The sequence below is a fragment of the Falco peregrinus genome, chromosome 17 (genome assembly GCF_023634155.1).
Source record: "Falco peregrinus isolate bFalPer1 chromosome 17, bFalPer1.pri, whole genome shotgun sequence".
In the NCBI taxonomy this organism is placed as follows: Eukaryota; Metazoa; Chordata; class Aves; order Falconiformes; family Falconidae; genus Falco; species Falco peregrinus.
The window spans coordinates 6,200,351-6,217,615 of record NC_073737.1 but is presented as its reverse complement, the minus strand read 5'-3'; the positions used below and the strand labels follow the sequence as shown (position 1 = coordinate 6,217,615).

The 17,265-nt window shown below is 58.8% G+C and overlaps 1 protein-coding gene across 17 annotated transcripts in view; it reads right to left on the bottom strand.

Moving 5' to 3' along the window:
* Positions 1 to 873: 873 nt before the first annotated feature.
* The window catches only part of OGDH (oxoglutarate dehydrogenase), a 36,322-nt gene continuing 19,930 nt past the window's right edge, over positions 874 to 17,265 (bottom strand). For 7 of the 17 annotated variants that reach the window (XM_055820094.1, XM_055820097.1, XM_055820100.1 and 4 more), the window contains 20 exons: positions 12,754 to 12,869; positions 12,154 to 12,199; positions 11,416 to 11,570; positions 10,833 to 10,979; positions 10,272 to 10,362; positions 9,173 to 9,352; positions 7,942 to 8,070; positions 7,159 to 7,338; positions 6,643 to 6,795; positions 5,860 to 5,962; positions 5,520 to 5,648; positions 4,201 to 4,351; positions 3,978 to 4,105; positions 3,716 to 3,894; positions 3,493 to 3,564; positions 2,886 to 3,008; positions 2,242 to 2,314; positions 1,434 to 1,597; positions 1,191 to 1,345; positions 874 to 1,101 (listed from right to left, as the gene is read on the bottom strand). In XM_055820094.1, coding sequence (XP_055676069.1) covers positions 981 to 1,101; positions 1,191 to 1,345; positions 1,434 to 1,597; positions 2,242 to 2,314; positions 2,886 to 3,008; positions 3,493 to 3,564; positions 3,716 to 3,894; positions 3,978 to 4,105; positions 4,201 to 4,351; positions 5,520 to 5,648; positions 5,860 to 5,962; positions 6,643 to 6,795; positions 7,159 to 7,338; positions 7,942 to 8,070; positions 9,173 to 9,352; positions 10,272 to 10,362; positions 10,833 to 10,979; positions 11,416 to 11,570; positions 12,154 to 12,199; positions 12,754 to 12,869 — 2,595 coding nt within the window. In that variant the 3' untranslated portion in view covers positions 874 to 980. Of the gene's footprint in view, positions 1,102 to 1,190; positions 1,346 to 1,433; positions 1,598 to 2,241; positions 2,315 to 2,885; positions 3,009 to 3,492; positions 3,565 to 3,715; positions 3,895 to 3,977; positions 4,106 to 4,200; positions 4,352 to 5,519; positions 5,649 to 5,859; positions 5,963 to 6,642; positions 6,796 to 7,158; positions 7,339 to 7,941; positions 8,071 to 9,172; positions 9,353 to 10,271; positions 10,363 to 10,832; positions 10,980 to 11,415; positions 11,571 to 12,153; positions 12,200 to 12,753; positions 12,870 to 15,300; positions 16,680 to 17,265 lie in introns of those variants that run through there. The other 10 variants (XM_055820091.1, XM_055820089.1, XM_055820095.1 and 7 more) reach the window with 4 other exon arrangements.

Below are 17,265 nucleotides of genomic sequence, written 5' to 3'. Positions count from 1 at the left end.
CTGGGTGGTGTGTGCGGGCGGCTCCGCCCCGCCAGGCGCAGACAGCCGAGCACCGAGCGGCAGAGCGGGGCGGGCGGCGAGCGCGGGGCCGCGCGCGTGCGTGGCCGCGCGTGTCAGCAGGACGCGGCGCGTGCCTGTGTGCAGGGCGGGGGATGTGCGACACGCGTGTACCACACGGCGCTGTGCCAGCAGGGGCGGGACAAGGCCGATGGGTACCAGGGCGACCGAGAGGCAGCGGCACAATGCGTCACGAGGGAGGCGCGACGGCACGGCCACCCACCTGCCTTGTGCCAGCAGCCGGTGCGAGTGCCACCCGCCCACCGTGACTCCCGGCCCCACGGCTGATGGGGAGCTGGGTGGCACCGGGGGGACCAAGGAGGCAGGAAGCGGCCCACAGCCAGCGCCCAGCGCCCCGCCCCCCCGCACCTCCACGGCAGAACACGGAGCCGAACGCCCCCTGAGCGGCTGCAGGGCCCCAGGCCGGGGTCCCAGTGCGGGCAGGGTGGGACAGCACGTCCCCGGCACGGCCGAACTGCCCTCGGCTGCCCTGGAAGCTGGGGCCGGTGGGGTGGGCATCACCCCCAGACTCGCCTTGGTCCCACGGTGGGGGCAGCCACCCCGTGTCACGCCCCTCCACGAGCAGCAGGGGCAAGTGCAACAGCAGACTGGGAGGGACTGGGAGATGGCCGGGCACATTGCACTGGTCACCCCCAGAGAGGAGCCCCAGGGAGCAGTCCCCCAGGGGACCAGGGGCACGAAGGGTCTCCCCCCCGCCACAGCAGGTGGGGGCAGCTCCCAGCCCCTCTCAGCTGCCAGGGCAGCTGCGCCAGCGCTGGCCCCAGCCCCCGTGGACAAGGACTCCAGCTGCCAGTATAGGGTTGGACAAGGTCTGTAGTTACGGAGGGAAGGGGGAGGCGAGCGCGGGACAGACACGGACAGACACAGACGGGCGCATGCTGCTGCCGCCGCCGGGCTGGCACTTAGGCCAGGTCCTTGAAGGCGTCGAGGTTGAAGGCTGTGTCAAGGAGCCGCTGCAGCTCCGTCAGGTGGGTTTTCTTGTTGCCGGTGGCAGGGGCAGCCGCTGGCTCCCGCCCTGCATACCTATGGGGGAGAAGACAAGGGGTGAGGGGGGGTCTGCACCCTCCAGCCTCCCCCGAGCATCACGACCACCCCACCCCCCAAGTTCCTACCAGACGGGCTTGGCGCGGTTGATGGTAGTGCGCAGCCGGGGTTTGACGTAGTCGTAGTAGCCCTGGTTCTTGTGCTCCTCCTGGCACCACACCAGCTCGGCAGCTGGGTACTTCTGGGCTTCCAACTGGAGGAGGTCGAAGGGGAACGGGGAGAGCTGCGGGCAACACGGAGCAGCATCACAGTGGCGCCACGGGAGCAGCACCCCCAGCCCGTGGGCTCAGAGGTGGCCGGACGCTGCTCACCTGCTCCACCCTGGTGATTGCCACGTCGGCCTCCATCTGCCGGGCCTTGCGCTCACGGGTCAGGTCGTAGTAGACCTTGCCAGTGCAGAACAGCACTCGCTTCACCCGCTCAGGACTCTGGGCCGCAGGGCCGCTGTCGGGGATGACACGGAGGAAGTGGGTGCCTGCCACGGGAGAGGGTAGCACCGTCAGCCACAGCAGCCTGCGGCACCGCACCGGCAGCTGCCTGCACCCACATCCCATGCCAGCTCCTCCGGGGACCCCAGCCTGCGCAGGCAAACCGGAGAGGCAGAGCCAGGCAGCTGGTACTGGGTCAGCTCCCAGTACAAACCATCGCAACTCTGTGCAACCTGCGGCTGCCAAATCCGGGTGGCACCGCTCTGGCGGGAAGGGGCTGCTGGCGGAGGAAGTGCCACAGCAAAATCTGGAAAGCCGAGCCACCTCTCTCCTGGGCACCAGACTCGGCGCTAACAGGGGGTGGCTCCAATTTGCTGGGTAGATGGGCGCAGCCAGCACACCCCAGCTGCAGCTGGGGCGGGCACGCCGCCTTGGCACTGGAGGGGAGCGGGGAGGGAGGAAGGCAGCCCACGTGCTGCGCTGGCACAGAGCTCTCTGCATGACTGCCTGCGATGCCCCCGTGCCAGCAGCATCAGCCCTGCCCAGCTGCTCTTCGGCACAGGGAGGCCGCTGCCAGGCGGACTTTGCCCGAGGCCACTGGCTCCTGCCCTTCACCCTTCATCCCGCAGATCGGCACGGGGTGGGGGGGGTGGGAGGGGGGGAGAAATGAGCACCTCCGCGCCGCCCATACCTGGCAGCATGTCGTCAAAGCTGGAGCGGGCTTCGGGGTGGCGCAGCAGCGACTTTGGAGTGAAAATTATCAGCTGGAAGGAGGGGGGAAGAGGCAGAGCAAGGCGGTCAGCCTTGCCAGAAACATCTCCCCTACAAACAAAGGCCAGAGCACCGACCTGCCCATCCTGCCTGGCCCCCCCCCCGCCCCCACCCCCCGAGCCCAGGAGCAGCCGCAGATTTGCTCCTCGCTCGGCTGCCGTGCTCTGCCAGATCTGGCATCTGCTTCCAACAGCACCAGCTCTCCCTGTCTGAGCTTCCCCCAGGGAAGAGGCCAAGGTGCTGCCGAAACCTGCTTGGCCCGCAGCTGGAGCTGAAGGCAAGCGGCGGGACTGCACTAGTTACCGATGCCCACCAGCCGGCCGTGGCGCCTGGCCTGCCCACACAGGAAGGGGCCACAGCCACCGCCGCCTGCGCAAGCTGGCCGGCAGCACATCATGCACCAAGCCAGTCCCGAGCACCACGAGGTCCTTGGCCTGGCCAGAGGCAAACTGCCCGTGTTTGCTGCCCAGGTGCAAGAACAAGCCCGCCCCAAGTCCCGTCCCCAGGCTCAGCAGGGTCATGGGGCTGCCCTGCCTCGGCAGGCGCAGAGCTGCTGGCACTGACCGGTTTGCGGAAGGGCAGGAGGATCTGGCGCCGGAGGACGTGGAAGAAGTTGGCCGGAGTGGAGCAGTTCACAACAATCCAGTTGCAGTCATAGAGCTGACGCACATCAAAGTCGTCCAGTTTCTGCCTCGGTGAGTGCAGTTCAAGGGATTTCAAGAAACACAAGGTGCCTCTTGGCCTCACAGCTCCAGCAGCGGGGCAAAGAGCAGCACCCAGCCCTCTCTCCCTCCCCTCCCTCTCCAGAGCACATGGACACCCACAGAGACCCGGGAGAGGCTGCAGGTCCGTGCCCCTGCCTTGAGGTGGCCAGCAACACCCCCACCTCCTGCTGCTTTTGGACCCACCTCTGCCTTGCATCCTGCAGCAGCCCCGGGGGTGGTGGAGGTGCACCCTGGGCATGGGGTTCAGCCCCCTTCCCGAAACCCTCCAGCTGCAGCACGAGCCCAGGGCACCCCACACCTCCTGCTACTGGCTCCGCAGCCCCCGCTGCGACCGTAGCACTGTGCAGGGCCCACCCTGGTGGTGTTGCCCCCCTCCCCGTTTCAAGTCAGCAGTTGGATCCAGAACACAGGAGGGCCAGGCTGAGCTCAGCACGGCCGCCACTCACAGGGAAGACGTCAGGATCGTCATTGCACATCTGCAAAAATCGCTCTGGGCGGGCGGAGGAGTGCTCAGGACCCTGCAGGGACCAAGCAGCGGGAGAGTGAGAGGGGGGCGAGGCTAGTGCAAGCAGCTGATGCTAGGCGCTGCCACTGCTGCCCTCAGCTGCTTCTTATGCAGGCCAGACAATGGGCACACCCCTGGGTGCCCGTGAGCTGGGGGCTCCTTACCATGCCCTCCATGCCATGGGGAAGCAGCAGGACAATGCCGTTCTGCCTCACCCACTTGGCCTGCCCGGGACAGATGAACTGGTCAATTATGCACTGGGCGGTGTTGTGGAAGTCCCCAAACTGGGCTTCCCAAAGCACCAGGGCGTTGGGGCTGGCCATGGCAAAGCCCAGCTCAAATCCTGAAGGATGGGAGAGAAGCGAGGGGGTTATCTTCCCAGAGTGGCCTCACCCCTGGGCAGCAAGCACAGACCTCCTCACCCACCGAGGACGCCGTACTCCGACAGAGAGCTGTTGCAGACAGTGTAAGGAGCCTGGTTGGGCCACAGGTGGTTCATGGGGATACAGGTCCTCTTGTCCACATTCTGGTCATGCAGGACATGGTGGCGATGGCTGGAAGAGGGGAAAGCGTTACTTCACCGTCACCCTTCGGATGCCTTCCAGAAAGGCTAGAAGCACCTTTGCAGCCACCAAAAGCATGGCTTTACCTAAACGTCCCCCTCTCAACGTCCTGGCCACTCAGGCGGATGTGGATGCCCTCTTTGAGCAGGGAACCAAACGCCATGTACTCTGCCAGGGCCCAGTCCACTGTCCGGTTCTTCACCATCTCCCCACGGGTTTTCAGGATACGGCTCAAACCTGCCAGGACGGAATACGGTTTGTAGCCCACACAGGAGGGAGTTCCAGTGACACCATGTTTCTCCCACAATCCACCCACGGACTGACAGACTGCAAATGCCTGGAGGTAGAGGAACAGATTCACCTCTGCCACAGGGATGAACCAGGGATGAGGAATCATCCCTGCAAAGAAGGATCGGCTCCAAAGCAGAGCTAGCTCAGTTCACTTCCCTTAACCACAGCTCCCTTGTGAACTAATTCTCATAGACTCACAGGGTGCTCTGGGGTGGAAGGGACTTTCAGAGTCCCTCCTAGTCCAACCCCTCTGCCATGAGCAGGGACGTTTTCACTAGATCAGGTCGCTCAAAGGCCCGTCCAAGCCGGCCTTGAACTCTGCCAGGGATGGGGCACCCACAACTTCTCCGGGCAACCTGTGCCAGCATCTCACCAGCCTCACCGTAAACACTCCTCCTTTATTTATGTCCAATCTAAACCGGCCCTCTTTCGGCTTCAAAGCCTCGCCCCTTGTCCTGTCACTACAGGCCCCCGTGAAGTCTCTCCACATCTTTCTCATAAGCCCCGTTACACACCAAAAGGCCGCGGTGAGGTGTTTGTGGAGCCTTCTCCAGGCTGAACACCTCCAACTCACTCAGCCTTTCGGCACAGGAGAGGTGTTCCAGCCCTGCGATCATTTCCATGGCCGCCTCTGGACCTGCTCCAGCAGGCACACACCACACCACAACACAGGGAGCTCCATCTGAACGTAAGGAAGGACTTCTTTACTCTGAGAGGGACAGAGCACTGGCGCAGGCTGCCCAGGGGGGCTGCAGGGTCTCCTTCTCTGGAGACATTCAAAACCCACCTGGATGCAACTCTGCAACCTGCTCTAGCAGAACCTGCTTTAGCAGGGGGTTGGACTAGATGATCCCCAGGTGCCTTCCAACCCCGACCACTCTGTGATTCTGTGAACAGGTCCATTCTGTCCTGCGCTGCGCACCCCAGAGCTGGACACAGTGCTCTGGGGATGGGTCTCGGGAGAACAGAGGGTGAGAATCCATTCCCCCCACCAGCTGGCCACACATATCGAAGCACTGTAGCAGGTCCCTTCATCTCAGGCCATGTTCCAGCCCTATCTCACATCTTCTCCAGAATGAACGCCCAGTTTGGCATAGCTTCCGCAAGCTCCTACCTCCGTGGATAGTGAAATCCTCCACTGGCACTGAGCTGGCCACCTGACCAATGTGCGTCAAGTCCTCTTCGTTCAGACCAGTGGAAGGGCAGGTCATGCTCCGGGGTTGGCCATCCAGAGTGAAGAAACCTGCAGAAGGAGCAGCAGCCCACCATGTTGTGGGAGCCATGCCCAGCTCTCTGTGAAGAGCTCAGATCACGGACACTGTCAAGCAAGGGCGGGGATTGCCAGGAGCGGAGAGCACCACCCCACCAGGGTGATTTACTAGAATATAGCTGTCACAGCTCTAGAGAAGCCAGGGTCTTTGCTAGGGACCTCCAAAACATGGCTAGTGGCTTACCAGGCCAGGGTGAGTCCAGCCAGTGCTTGATGTGCAAGATCTTTTCATCCTTGGATCTCGCATGGGCCTCCTCGCAGATCTTGTCATACTTGGCGATTTCCTCCTGAAAGGCAGAACCAGGAGGCAGAAAAGCATTAGCTTTTAGTTGTCTCCAAACAAGGGTGATGAGCCGGGCGGCCTCGGCGTGAGCTTGCAAGGGTGCTGGAGGACACAGCTGGTCCCCACAGCAGGGCAGCCCCAGGGCCGCACAGCTCAGCCTTAGAGCGCAGAGCTGCTGCCGGAGGCCCCTGTCCCCCTCAGGACAGCCCCGCTGCCATCTGAGCCGGCTACTCACATTCTACCCGAAAGATCCTGCAACGTGGTACCGGGGGCAACAAAGAGCTGGCAGAGCTGCTGCCACGCTTGCTGCCAGGGAGGCAGAACTTGTGCAGGGGACCTGCCCCAGATCCCCCCAGGCCACAGTGAGCCCAAGTGCTGCACAGCCCAGCTCTTCCGTGAGTCGCAGCTGCACTGCAGTGGCCCAGCACCGTATGGCTTGTGCTGCACTGATCACGGGGCATCCTTGAACTACATGTTCCTGTGCTGTTCAGGACGAGCCTTGGCTCCTAACCTGGTTGCTGCCAGGTTTGCATTGCTCACCCATCCCTAGCACAGCTCTGCCAGCTTCAGGTGACAAGCACAAGCAGAAACGGGCATCATTCACACCCAGGTAAGAACCAAACACATAGTTTTTACCCGGAGATGCCGCCTGCAGTTTTCCTTCCAGGCCCCAAGGGACAGTACCTCGTACTCCAGCTGATTTACCACCCCCTGGGAAATCAGCAGCTCTGCATATTTCTGCAGCACTGGCTTCTGTTTCCGGATCTGTTTGTACATCAGGGGCTGCGTGAACATGGGTTCGTCCATCTCGTTGTGGCCATTGCGTCTGTAACAAACCTGCCGGGAAGGGAAAGAGCCTTTGAAAGCAGCTCCTTGCAACCCGCGACTCCAAAAGCAGTCGGAGGTACCTGGATCTCTGTGCTAGGCAGGGTCTGAAACAGCCCAGGAGGGACCCACGCACGTCCTCTCCAATGTGGGAGGCGAGGGCAGGCTCCACACAGAGACAGTGTCACCTCTCCAAGTGCTATTACAGCCTCGTTGCCTTGCTTTACACCATCTCCTCCCTACCATCACGTCAAAAGGGCCAAACAAGCCCTGAGGAGAAACCTCAGCTTTCAGAAAATACACCCCAAGAGGTATCAGCAAGCACCCACAGCAGAGCCACAGCTTTAGGATAAAGCCTTTTGCCACGTTCCTCACCAAATCCACCACCACGTCCTTATGGAAGGTGCTACGCCACTCTGCTGCCACATTGCACACGTAGACGACGGCCTCTGGGTCGTCTGCATTGACGTGGAAAATGGGTGCGTTCACCACACGGGCGACATCGGTTGGGTATGGGGAGGAGCGGGCCATCCGGGGGTCTGTTGTGAACCCAATCTGTAGCAGGTGAGAGGGAACAGGACCAGCACAGCGGTAAGGATTTGGAATATGGCTCTGCTACACAGCTCCTTCTATGGACACTCATAGACTTGGGCCCCTGGGGCAGCTGTTTTACCAGTTCAGGAAAGCACCAGGTGAGCGCACACGGAGCTTCGAGGGCAGCTCGGCTGCTATGCTGAGCTGGGGGCTCCCCCACCATGGCTGCACTGCTCAGTCATAGCACAACCCGCCCGACTCCTGCACCCAGGCACCGCAGCCCGTTCCGGTCCCGGCACCTAGGCTGTTAAGCCGCTGCACCCACAGGGATGGGCTGGCCCCAGTGAAATGTCTCTGGTTTACATGGGGCACAACAGAGCAGCCCTGCGTGATCTCAGACGCCAAGCACCAGGCTGCACCACCTCTGTGCCAGGCTGGACTCAAAAGTTGCTCCTGCTGAGTAGCTGGGTGTGGAGTACCCCCTGCTGACCCCAGGATCATGGCTCATGCCAGGAACGTTGGCTGGGAAACAGCTACTGCCTGCTGCCAGCTACCACCTAGACCTGAACCTGCAGGGGCTGATCTGCAACGGACCTGCTTGGACGCAGGGGACTTGCTCCTCACCTGGTTGTTCACCACAACGTGAACAGTGCCGTGGGTGGTGTAGGAGGGAAGGTCGCTCAAGTGGAATGTCTCATACACGATGCCCTGCCCAGCGAAAGCGGCGTCTCCGTGCAGGAGGATGGACATCACCTGGGAGATGTGAAGCCACAGCAGTCAGCAGGGGCTCTGTGGGGCTGGCAGGCAGAGGCAGCCACCAGGAAAGGGCCCAAGTCTCATCCCCGTGAGCCTTTGGCATCCCAGACAGGACATGGAGCAGCTCGCCAATGCATCTGATGCTTTCTCAGGGGATCGGAGAGGGGCCAGCCACGATGGGCGCGACTGCCAGGGAGAAGGTCGTGGCCACCGGTTTCCCCCCCACGCCAGGACAGCACACTTGGGATGCCTCAGCCAGGCAGCGGGACGGCACCTGGCGCACAGCACCTGGGAGGCGAGCCCCATTCCCAGACACACACATCTCAAAGCAAAGCCTTTTGTTGACGGGGGAAGACAAGAAAAATGCCCCTTTCCCCCATGCTTTCACTCCAGAAGACCTCTGGGCAGGATCTAGGCCAGAAGCTAGCTCCAACTTCAGTGACGTTACTTTGCTATCATACCCAGGGGCTGGCTGAGGACACCGCCTGTCAGATGAGGACAGTTTGTCTATTTATATCCAGCCCTTGGGGTGTAGGAGGAAGGGAAGCACTTTTGATCTCACCCTTCCACTTCTTGGTGTTGGAGATAGGTCTGTGATGAATCAGACCACAAATAAACCCCCCCGCAGCCCGCTCCCCTCCTGCTCTCCCACCTGGGTGTGGAGAGCTGCCTCCTGCTGACGGCTCCAGCTTTCCCAGCCCCAGGAATGGTTATCCCCGGTCAGGCTGAGATCCCTCAGCTTGAGACTCCTAGTGCCGAGTCCCCCAAGCTGCCATGCTTGGATTGGCTTTTGGGAGTGCCCCTCATTTCCCTGCTTTCCAACCAGGAGTTTGGGCATCTGCTGCTCCCCGCAGCCTGGCTGAGCCAGTTGGCTCAAAGACTGAGGAAGCAGCAACGGGAGCCCGGGGTGGGCGAGCCCCTGCCAAAGTTGTCCCCAAAGACAGTGGTGAAGGATGGCAGAGCAAAGTCAGGGTGACGGCAGGGAAAGGGGCACAGCAAACAAACACCAGCTGGGTTTTTTCGCTTCCCACCAACCTGCCTCCCACCAAACCCCATCTGGCCCGGGCCACTTCATTGTGGGTGTCTCAGCACCACTCACCTTCTTCCCTTCCGTGTCCCCGCAGTAAAACTGCTCTGCTTTAGTCTTGCCCTGAACAACGGGATCAGCTGCCTCCAAGTGCGAAGGATTTGCCACCAAGGAAAGGGTGATATTCCTGTCAGTGACACGGTTAATCCGCCGGTGGTACATTCCCAGATGGTACTTCACATCACCGGAGCCCTGATGGAGGGGAGAGGAGAGTCACCCCGAGGAACCTGGGTGGCTGTGGGGGCACAGGAGACCTGAAGCAGGATGGCACTGACCCCAGGGGCTGGAAAAAGGGGGCATTTTCTGGAGGCGGTGGCAGAAGGCAGCAGGCACTCACTTTAGGAACTGACCTGGCACCCAGCAAAGCAAAAGTAGCCTGTTCCAGGTGCCAAACCACCCACACACCTCAGACACACACCAAGCCCATCTAGGTAAGGTTTAAGGTGCAGGGGAAGGACCAAGTGTGGGGAGTTTGGGGAAGACACTGGAAAACATGTCACGCTCACCCAAGCTCTATTCACCCTGCAGCAGGACAGCTGTCACTGGCACTGCTCGCAATATGCACCTTGACACCCCAGGGTGCTGCTTTCTCACCTCAAAACCCCATCTGAAGGGCACAGCAGGATAAAGCCAGCCCAGCCCAGCTTTCCAAAAGCCAAATGATCCCATCTTATGATGCTGGAAGCTTTGGAACACGAGTGCACACACAAGCGACTCAAGCCTTGGGGCTTTTGCATCTGCTTTAGGGCCCCATATGGGGGCCGGGGGCTGCTGCAAGGGTACAAGCCAACCCCTGCTCCCAGCTGCCTTCCCCTCACCTCGCCGTGCACCTCAAGGCTGCTTTATGCCCATGGAGAGCCGCTGACCAGCCAGCCCGTGCTGGAGACACCAGCAGCAGCCAGGGCACGTCACCCCCAGGACAGGCAAGGACAGACCAGCACTGGCACCAACACGAAGGCTACAGTCGCACAGGTATGCGTGGAAACCCTTGCGATGCCGACGCCACCCAGTGACACCAGTGACCCAGTCCAGCTCATTCTGCACAGGCACACACCCAGGGACCACACGGGGACAGGCAACAGCAACCAGCTACAGAGAGGAGAAGACTCACCTCATCAGCAGCCTCCAGCTTGGAGTCAAACTGGCAGAAGATCTGCTCCAGCTCTTTCCTGATCACGTTGGCAAGAACATTGAGGCGTCCCCTGTAAAAGCAAGACCATTGTTGGCCACCGGCCAACTTGGCATCGAGTGCAGACGGTGACTTGCCATCCCCCCATCAAGCAGAGGTGGTGCGCAACCCTGCACCTCCTGCGATGGCTGTAGGGTCACCCAGGGAGGGCTTTCCCGAGAAGGAGACTGCAGACCCCTCAGCACAGGGACGGACCGCCCCATCCTGACAGCTGCCCCAAAGTGGGCAGGCTGGATCCTGCTCTGGGATTCCAGCTCTGCCGACGGAGCACCACGCCCCTCCAGGTGGATTTACAAACTAGCTGAAGCTGAAAGCGCAGCCATGAGCGGAGAGCAGCCAAGGCCTGAGCTCTCCAGCTAAGGTTCACCCCCAGGCAAGACCAGTTAGGTGATGGCAGAAACCGGTGTGCCCTCCAGTACCGAACCCCGGCTGCAACCCCCTCCTCCACGCCCCAAGCATCACCACGGAGAGAGGCAGGATTACCTGTGGGGCATTCCCATGATAACATAATCCACTCCCTTCTCGCTTGACTTATCAATAATGGTCTTTAAGGCTGGGATCAGCACTTCACAGCCCTCCAGACCAAAACGCTTCTCTGAAGACCATTTCCGATGAAGGAACTCCTCAAACCTGGAAGGCAAAGAGAGAGTGGGATCAGTGCCAGGGCTACAGCTGAGGGCAGAAACCAGAGAAAGGATGGGGACCACAGCAGGGGAGCCACAGCATCAAGTGATGCTTTAGCAGGCATCGTGCAGCAGCCCAGTCACCCTGGTCTCCCGCAGAGCTTGGCTGGCCGCTCCCCCACCCCAACAGTGTGCTGCACTTCAACCTTATTTTTAGGTTTCAGGATCTTTTATTGTCTTTCAGGATCACCCACATTTGCAGGTTCTTTGCCAGCACCTGAGCCTGCCAACCCAGCAGGTCACTGGCATCACCCTGCTGATTAAGCCAACCGTGACAGATGACGACAGATGACGTCAGATGGTGACTGCCTCACTCCAGCTGGGAGCAAACCACCCCAGGCAGCAAGGGAAGATAAGGAGAAGGTGAAGGCCCCCCAGGGTACCTGGTAGAGCGGACCAGCCTGGCCAGCAGCGTGCGTTTCTCTTCATTGGTAAACTGCATGATGCCCGGAGTCTCAAACTTCTGCCGGATCCACTGGCACTGCTCCAGGTCGTTGATAAACATGAACTCTACACCGATGTGCTGGCAGTACGCCATCTGCCCCAAGGGGAGGAGAAGGGCCATGAGACAACAGCCAGGGCTGTAGGACCTCCTCACCCCTCGGCAAAGACAGGCACATGTGGCATCGTATGGGACCGGGGTGCCAGGGACTCTCTGATCCCTCTCTTCAGCCTTCCAGCAAGACAAAGAGCCCTCTTGCACCAGTGGAGACACAAACCCTCCTGCCTGGCAGCCCCACCACGCTGCCTGAACGCCCGCAAGTGCTGCCTGCGGCAGTGGCCCAGGGGACCCATGAGCAGGGCCGGGCAGCCAGCACCGTGCCAGCCCCCCTGCGGAAGCCCCATCTGAACTGTTCTCCCAGGAAAGGTGACGTGGCAGAGGACAACCTGGGATGCTGGGGGGCAGCTTGGAAACTGCACACGACCCAGCATCAAAATGTTTAATTCCCTTTCCCCAGTGGGCCCTGGATCAGACCCTCAAGTGCTTTACATCCACCTTGGAGGCATGTTTTCCCTCTTGGTGGCATCAGCTGTGGCATCAGGTCCACAACACCACTTCTCATGGCAGGGAGACAATCAGCAAAACAACCAGCCCCAACAAATAAGGAGCCCGTTCTTACAGCTTGTCTAAGATGTCGGTGCAGCTTTGCTTCTCCCAAGGTCAACCTGTCTTGGCAGAGAACATCTGAGCAAGTCCACAGCTTGCCTGAGAGCTGTCTGCGCTCTCAGACCAGGCAGAATAGGATACGAAATTTGGCAGGAAAGGGGAACTGGCTGCAAGAGGTGGAAGCCCCAGCCCCAGGTTGGAGCTCCTCCTGCACCGAGACCCTCCAAGAGGCCACCACGCAGGGCAGCCTCCTCCTCCAGCCCGCTCCTGTGCTCTCCCAGCACAGTTTGCTGCTTTCAACTCGAAAGCAGCTGGAGAGGTTTCAATAAATGGAACTGTTCAGCTGCCTGGGATTTGTTCCACCTTGGGTAGAGCAAATACGTTGCCCCAATGCAGCACGAAGCTGGAGGTGATCAGAGGTGAACAGGTAACATGGGGCAGCTGGCAAAAGTGGGGCAAGCACCGAGGAGCAGCTCCCAACGTGAAAGGCTTAAGACCTGCAGGTTGGCCCAGGCTGCAGGCAGCAGCCGGACCCAGGACCTTCAAAAAGCAACTACTCTGCCCCAGCCCCGTCTGCAAACAGGTCTTGCAGAGCCCCCCCTGCCCTCCTCACCTCCAGCCGACGGATGATCTCACGGAGCGGAAGAGCCGATTCGTTTCCACCAATGAAAGTGGTTGTGGGCAAGTGGAAGACCTTGTCGAGGTCAGACTCATCCAGCCCGTAAAAGCCTGCAGGATTTTTCATGGGTGGGACAAGCGAAAGCAAGAGAGAAAAGGAAGGAAGGGGGATGGGGGGGGACACCGTCACGCAGGGACCGGGTGCAATTGGGAGAGGCGGGGAAGGGACAAAAAAAGCAGCATAAAACCAAAAATAAGCATGAGGGAGGTTTATACAGGTAAAATCCAAGCCATAATTAAACAAAAAGACATTGAGCACAGAACAAGGTTATTATGAAAGGTAACGCAGGAAGTGAAAACACAAAGCAATATATGTATATATATGTATATGTATGTGCAGGTAAACCAGCAATTAAAATCCAGGGTAAGAGTCAGGAAGTTTGTAGCCCCAAGAACACAAAAAATACACCACAAATTGTAACAGAGGGGAGAGAACGGGAACAGGAATTGAAGAGGAGTCACCGAGCACAACAGAGGTGTCACCACATGGTGGGAATTAAAAATGAAGAGTCAACGCAAGAGAAGGAAACGGTTAAAACAGACAAACCCCAAAGAGGGAGAGAAAGAGAAGCAAAAGAGAGAAAACGGCATCAGGGCTCTGCGATGACGGACTCTCCTGAATAGCTCAGCCTGGCAGTAGGGCAGCCAGCTGGCCCCTCAGGGGTTTTGGTGCCCAGATACCCCCTCACCCAATTAACAGCCTCTCAATTAGGGGGTTAGCCTAGCTCTGCTCAGCAAACTCCCTCCTTCTAGGTCCTGGCACCTGGTGGTTTGTAGGTGGCTGCTGCTTGCGGCAGGTGGGGCTGCGGGGAGCTGGGCTGTGCCTGGAGAAGGTGCTGAGCAGTGCTCAGAGCTGAGCATCGAGCTGTAGAGCTGCAGACAGGCCCCGACACCACCCACGGCTGCAACAGCGTCGGCAGGGCCCTGCCAGGGCCCGCAGCAGCTCCACAGCACCCCAAAGCCATCGGAGGTGCCTCAGCACCCGCTGACATTCATGGCTGTCTTTGGGGAAACTGAGGCACGGAGGAGGAGTGGCAATGAACTCGCTGGGCTGATGCAGCAAGGCAGAAGTGGAGCCGGGAAGGGCCGTCCCAGGACCCTTGGGAAGCAGGAGTCTGGCTGGAAGGGGCGGGCGAGCAGAGCTGCCCGCTGCTGGCCCACAGCCCTGAAGCCCTTCTCGGGCTCCTGTTCCTTGCCCCCCGCAGAGCCAGGTTTCAGGGCATTTTCTAACCCAGGGCAGGAGCCACAGAGGAGGCAGCTGCCACCGCTCCTCCCGGCTCCCTTCACGCCACCCAGTGCCCCAGCTGGGGGCTCCTGCAGGGAGGGTACAGGGGATGCCACCTGCAAGCGCTGCAGGGCAGCGTAACCCACCTTCCTCTGAGCAAAGGGAGGCAAAAATCAGACCCTCCTGGGCTGGCCCTCCTTGAACTTCACCTTAAAAAGAGTCTGGCCCTCGCTCTCTGGTCAGGAACAGAGGATGAGCTGAAGATGGGGCTGGCCACCGCTCGTCCCTGTGCAGCCTCAAGCACAGTGCTTGCCGGCGGCTGGCAACACCCACAGCAAGCCTGGAGCAGAGGTTTTCCTGGTTGCCACTGCCGTCCATCCCCTGCTCTGCCCACACGACCCTCCTGGGCACTGCCAGCGCCAGGGAAAGGAATTAAGCTGGACCCCGGGGAGCTCAGCTCCAGAGCGGTGGTGCCTGGAAGCATCGAGCCGCAGCTGGCAGCCGCTGCGGGTTTGGCCCCATGTCTCCAGGACCTCTCTGTGGCTCCTAGGCAAAGAGAAGCCCTGGGGAGAGGTGGCGTTAGTACGCACCATCCCAGAGAAACCGCTGGTTGGAGGTTTCAGGGAAGCTTCAGGTAACTTGCTGTGGCTCCCACCCTGCAGCACAGGGCTCCGGCTCGCTCTGCCATGCTGGTTTGAAGATTCAGGCACGCTCCGGGGGGGGGAGCGGGTGGGTATCAGATTTTGCAAGGAGTTTCCAGGGCTCTAAGCATCTCTGCTTCTGCTTTGCCGCAGCCTGCCAGCCTTTTTTTGACAGTGCTCAGTATTTATAGGCAGCAATACCATCAGACGGGAGGGGAGGCTAGCGATGAGCAGCCAAATTTTCACCATGACAAAACCAGGGCAGAGTCAGAAGACAGCTTGGATTTTTAGAAGACTTGAACCAATTGGGGAGATTGAGGCCTTGTAAAATGAACATTCACAACAAAACGTGTAGTCTAGCAAGCTAGGCATGCAAACACACAGTATGGAAAAGGCCAGCAAGGCTCTAAATTGGGGATCTCTACAGGTGAAGCATCACTAACCGAGCACCTACATCAAGACTTTTAGCGGGACAAATTAAAAATAAGCATGTTACAAAACTCAAGAGTGGTGTGAGACGGGAGGGGTCCGCTTTATCAGCTTGGTTCATGCCCAGAATAACCTATTCAAAGAGAGTCCTGCACTCCAGAGGGTTAAAGGCTCATTAATTGCATACCTCCTACTGTTAACACTCTCAGCCGCTCCTTGAACACTGCGAGATCTGGGGTGGGTAGGGAAGGGGGTGCAGAAAGGGAGAAGACAGAGAGACGCAGTCAAAGTTAGTAAAAAAAAAAACAAACCTGGAACTGTGAGAACTAGTCATGGAAAGCACAAGTCAAAAAAATACAGTATTTAAAATACAGTCAAAAACCATCAGAGGCAAAAGGGTTGGGATGGAGGACGACTACGCGCTAGGTGGAAAAGAAATCCCGGTGGAAAGTCTGGTGAGAGGAGGGAGGGGCAGGGAGAGGAATGGGGGGCATCAGACACTGGGGAGCAGTTGAGCTGCATGGTTTGAGATCTCCTGTCACGTGCACCCCTCGGATGACAGAGGGAGACCGCCCACCACAGCCTCTTCACCTGCTACCTTCTTCACCAAAAAGCACCTTCCCAACAAGCTGCATCAAGGGCAGCGCTATCCGCCACAGAGCAGCGAGATGCCTCCCGGCAACATCTGCTCCCAGAGGGTTTCGCTCTGCTCATCGCTAACCAGATTTCAAGGTCACCCCCAAGGAGGCACCGCTACTGCCTACACACAGGCAGGAAGGGGATCAGGGTGTTAATGAGCAGGCCGTTAATGAGGAAGACCAGCACCGAGGCAGGCACGCACAATGCCATCATTTCTCGAGCATGCTCAGCACAGGCGGGAGCGCCGGCGCACCGTGCCGGATGCAGGCAGGGCTGCCGGAGTGGCGGGCAGCGTGCGTCACTGGAGCTGTGCCTCCCGGCTAGGTTAGGTGACCCAAGTGCCTCAATCTCACCTGGGTTACAAGAAATGCTTTGAACACACTTCTCCTTTCAGTCAGCGGGGGAAAATCACACGTTTAGGTGAGATGTTTGGGTAGTAAGGTCTCCAGCTGGGGAAAGGGGAGGTGGCAGTGCTCCCAGCGCATCTCCCAGCAGGGGCTTGCCTGGCTCTTCCCAAGCTGGAGGACTATTTCCTTCCATTCCACCGGGCAAGAGGCACGAGCAGCTGCCTTCCACAGAGAGACAGACAGACGGACAGACACTCAGACACACACTGCCTTCCATGCACCACCTGGATTTCAGTGTGCCAAGCTATTATTTCCTTGAACAGGTCACATCAAGTTCCTGCAGTCATCTTGTCCTTGTTTTACACCACTTACCATGCCGGATCAGCTGCAGCAGAAAACCAGGATGAGATGACTTTTGTTTTTTGGTTTGGTTTTCTTTTTTTTTTCAAATGGAAAAGACAAGAGAAAGAGGAATTTGGTGGCTCCAGCCCCACCACTTGTCAGACCGAGTACCCCCAGGGAAGCTTTCTCCCCTTTACATTTTCTCCAAAGCTCACACTGCTTAATCCAAAGAGAGCTTACAAACCAGACACAAATCAGTTGCTAAACAAAAGGCAACTGAGAAGAAAGATCAATTTCTGAGATTACCCATGCAGCTCCTTTGAATTACAGCAGCGCTGGGCCATGGTTTAAGCTGCTGGCAGTAGAACTTGCACCACAAAAGCTGACCTTTAAGGATTTCACTGCTCAGAAAGAGGAAACAAGATCGTTTCCAAGTTTCAAAACCACTCCTGTTATTAACTGCTCTGTCAAGTGTTAAGAAATACTCTTTCAAAGCAAAATAAGCCAGCAGGATCTGCTTAGAAATTGGCTTTCTCTGCCACAAGCCGGCAACACCCGATCTTGGGCTCAGCCGGAGCTCTGCCCACGCTCCGCACCAGCGCTGCTCTCTTCCCCTCACGCTAAGCACAGTTTGCAAGCTACATTTGCCAAGTTGTATTCTAAGACTGACCAGATGAGGCTTTCCAGGATAAGAAGACCAGAGGAAAGTATTCAGTATAAATAATACTTACAGCAAGATAATAAAGCCTCCTTTGGCTGGACATAGCCAGCCGTTTGAGTCCTACCACGAGACACACCCCCAGCATGAGCTAGTGGCTGATAGC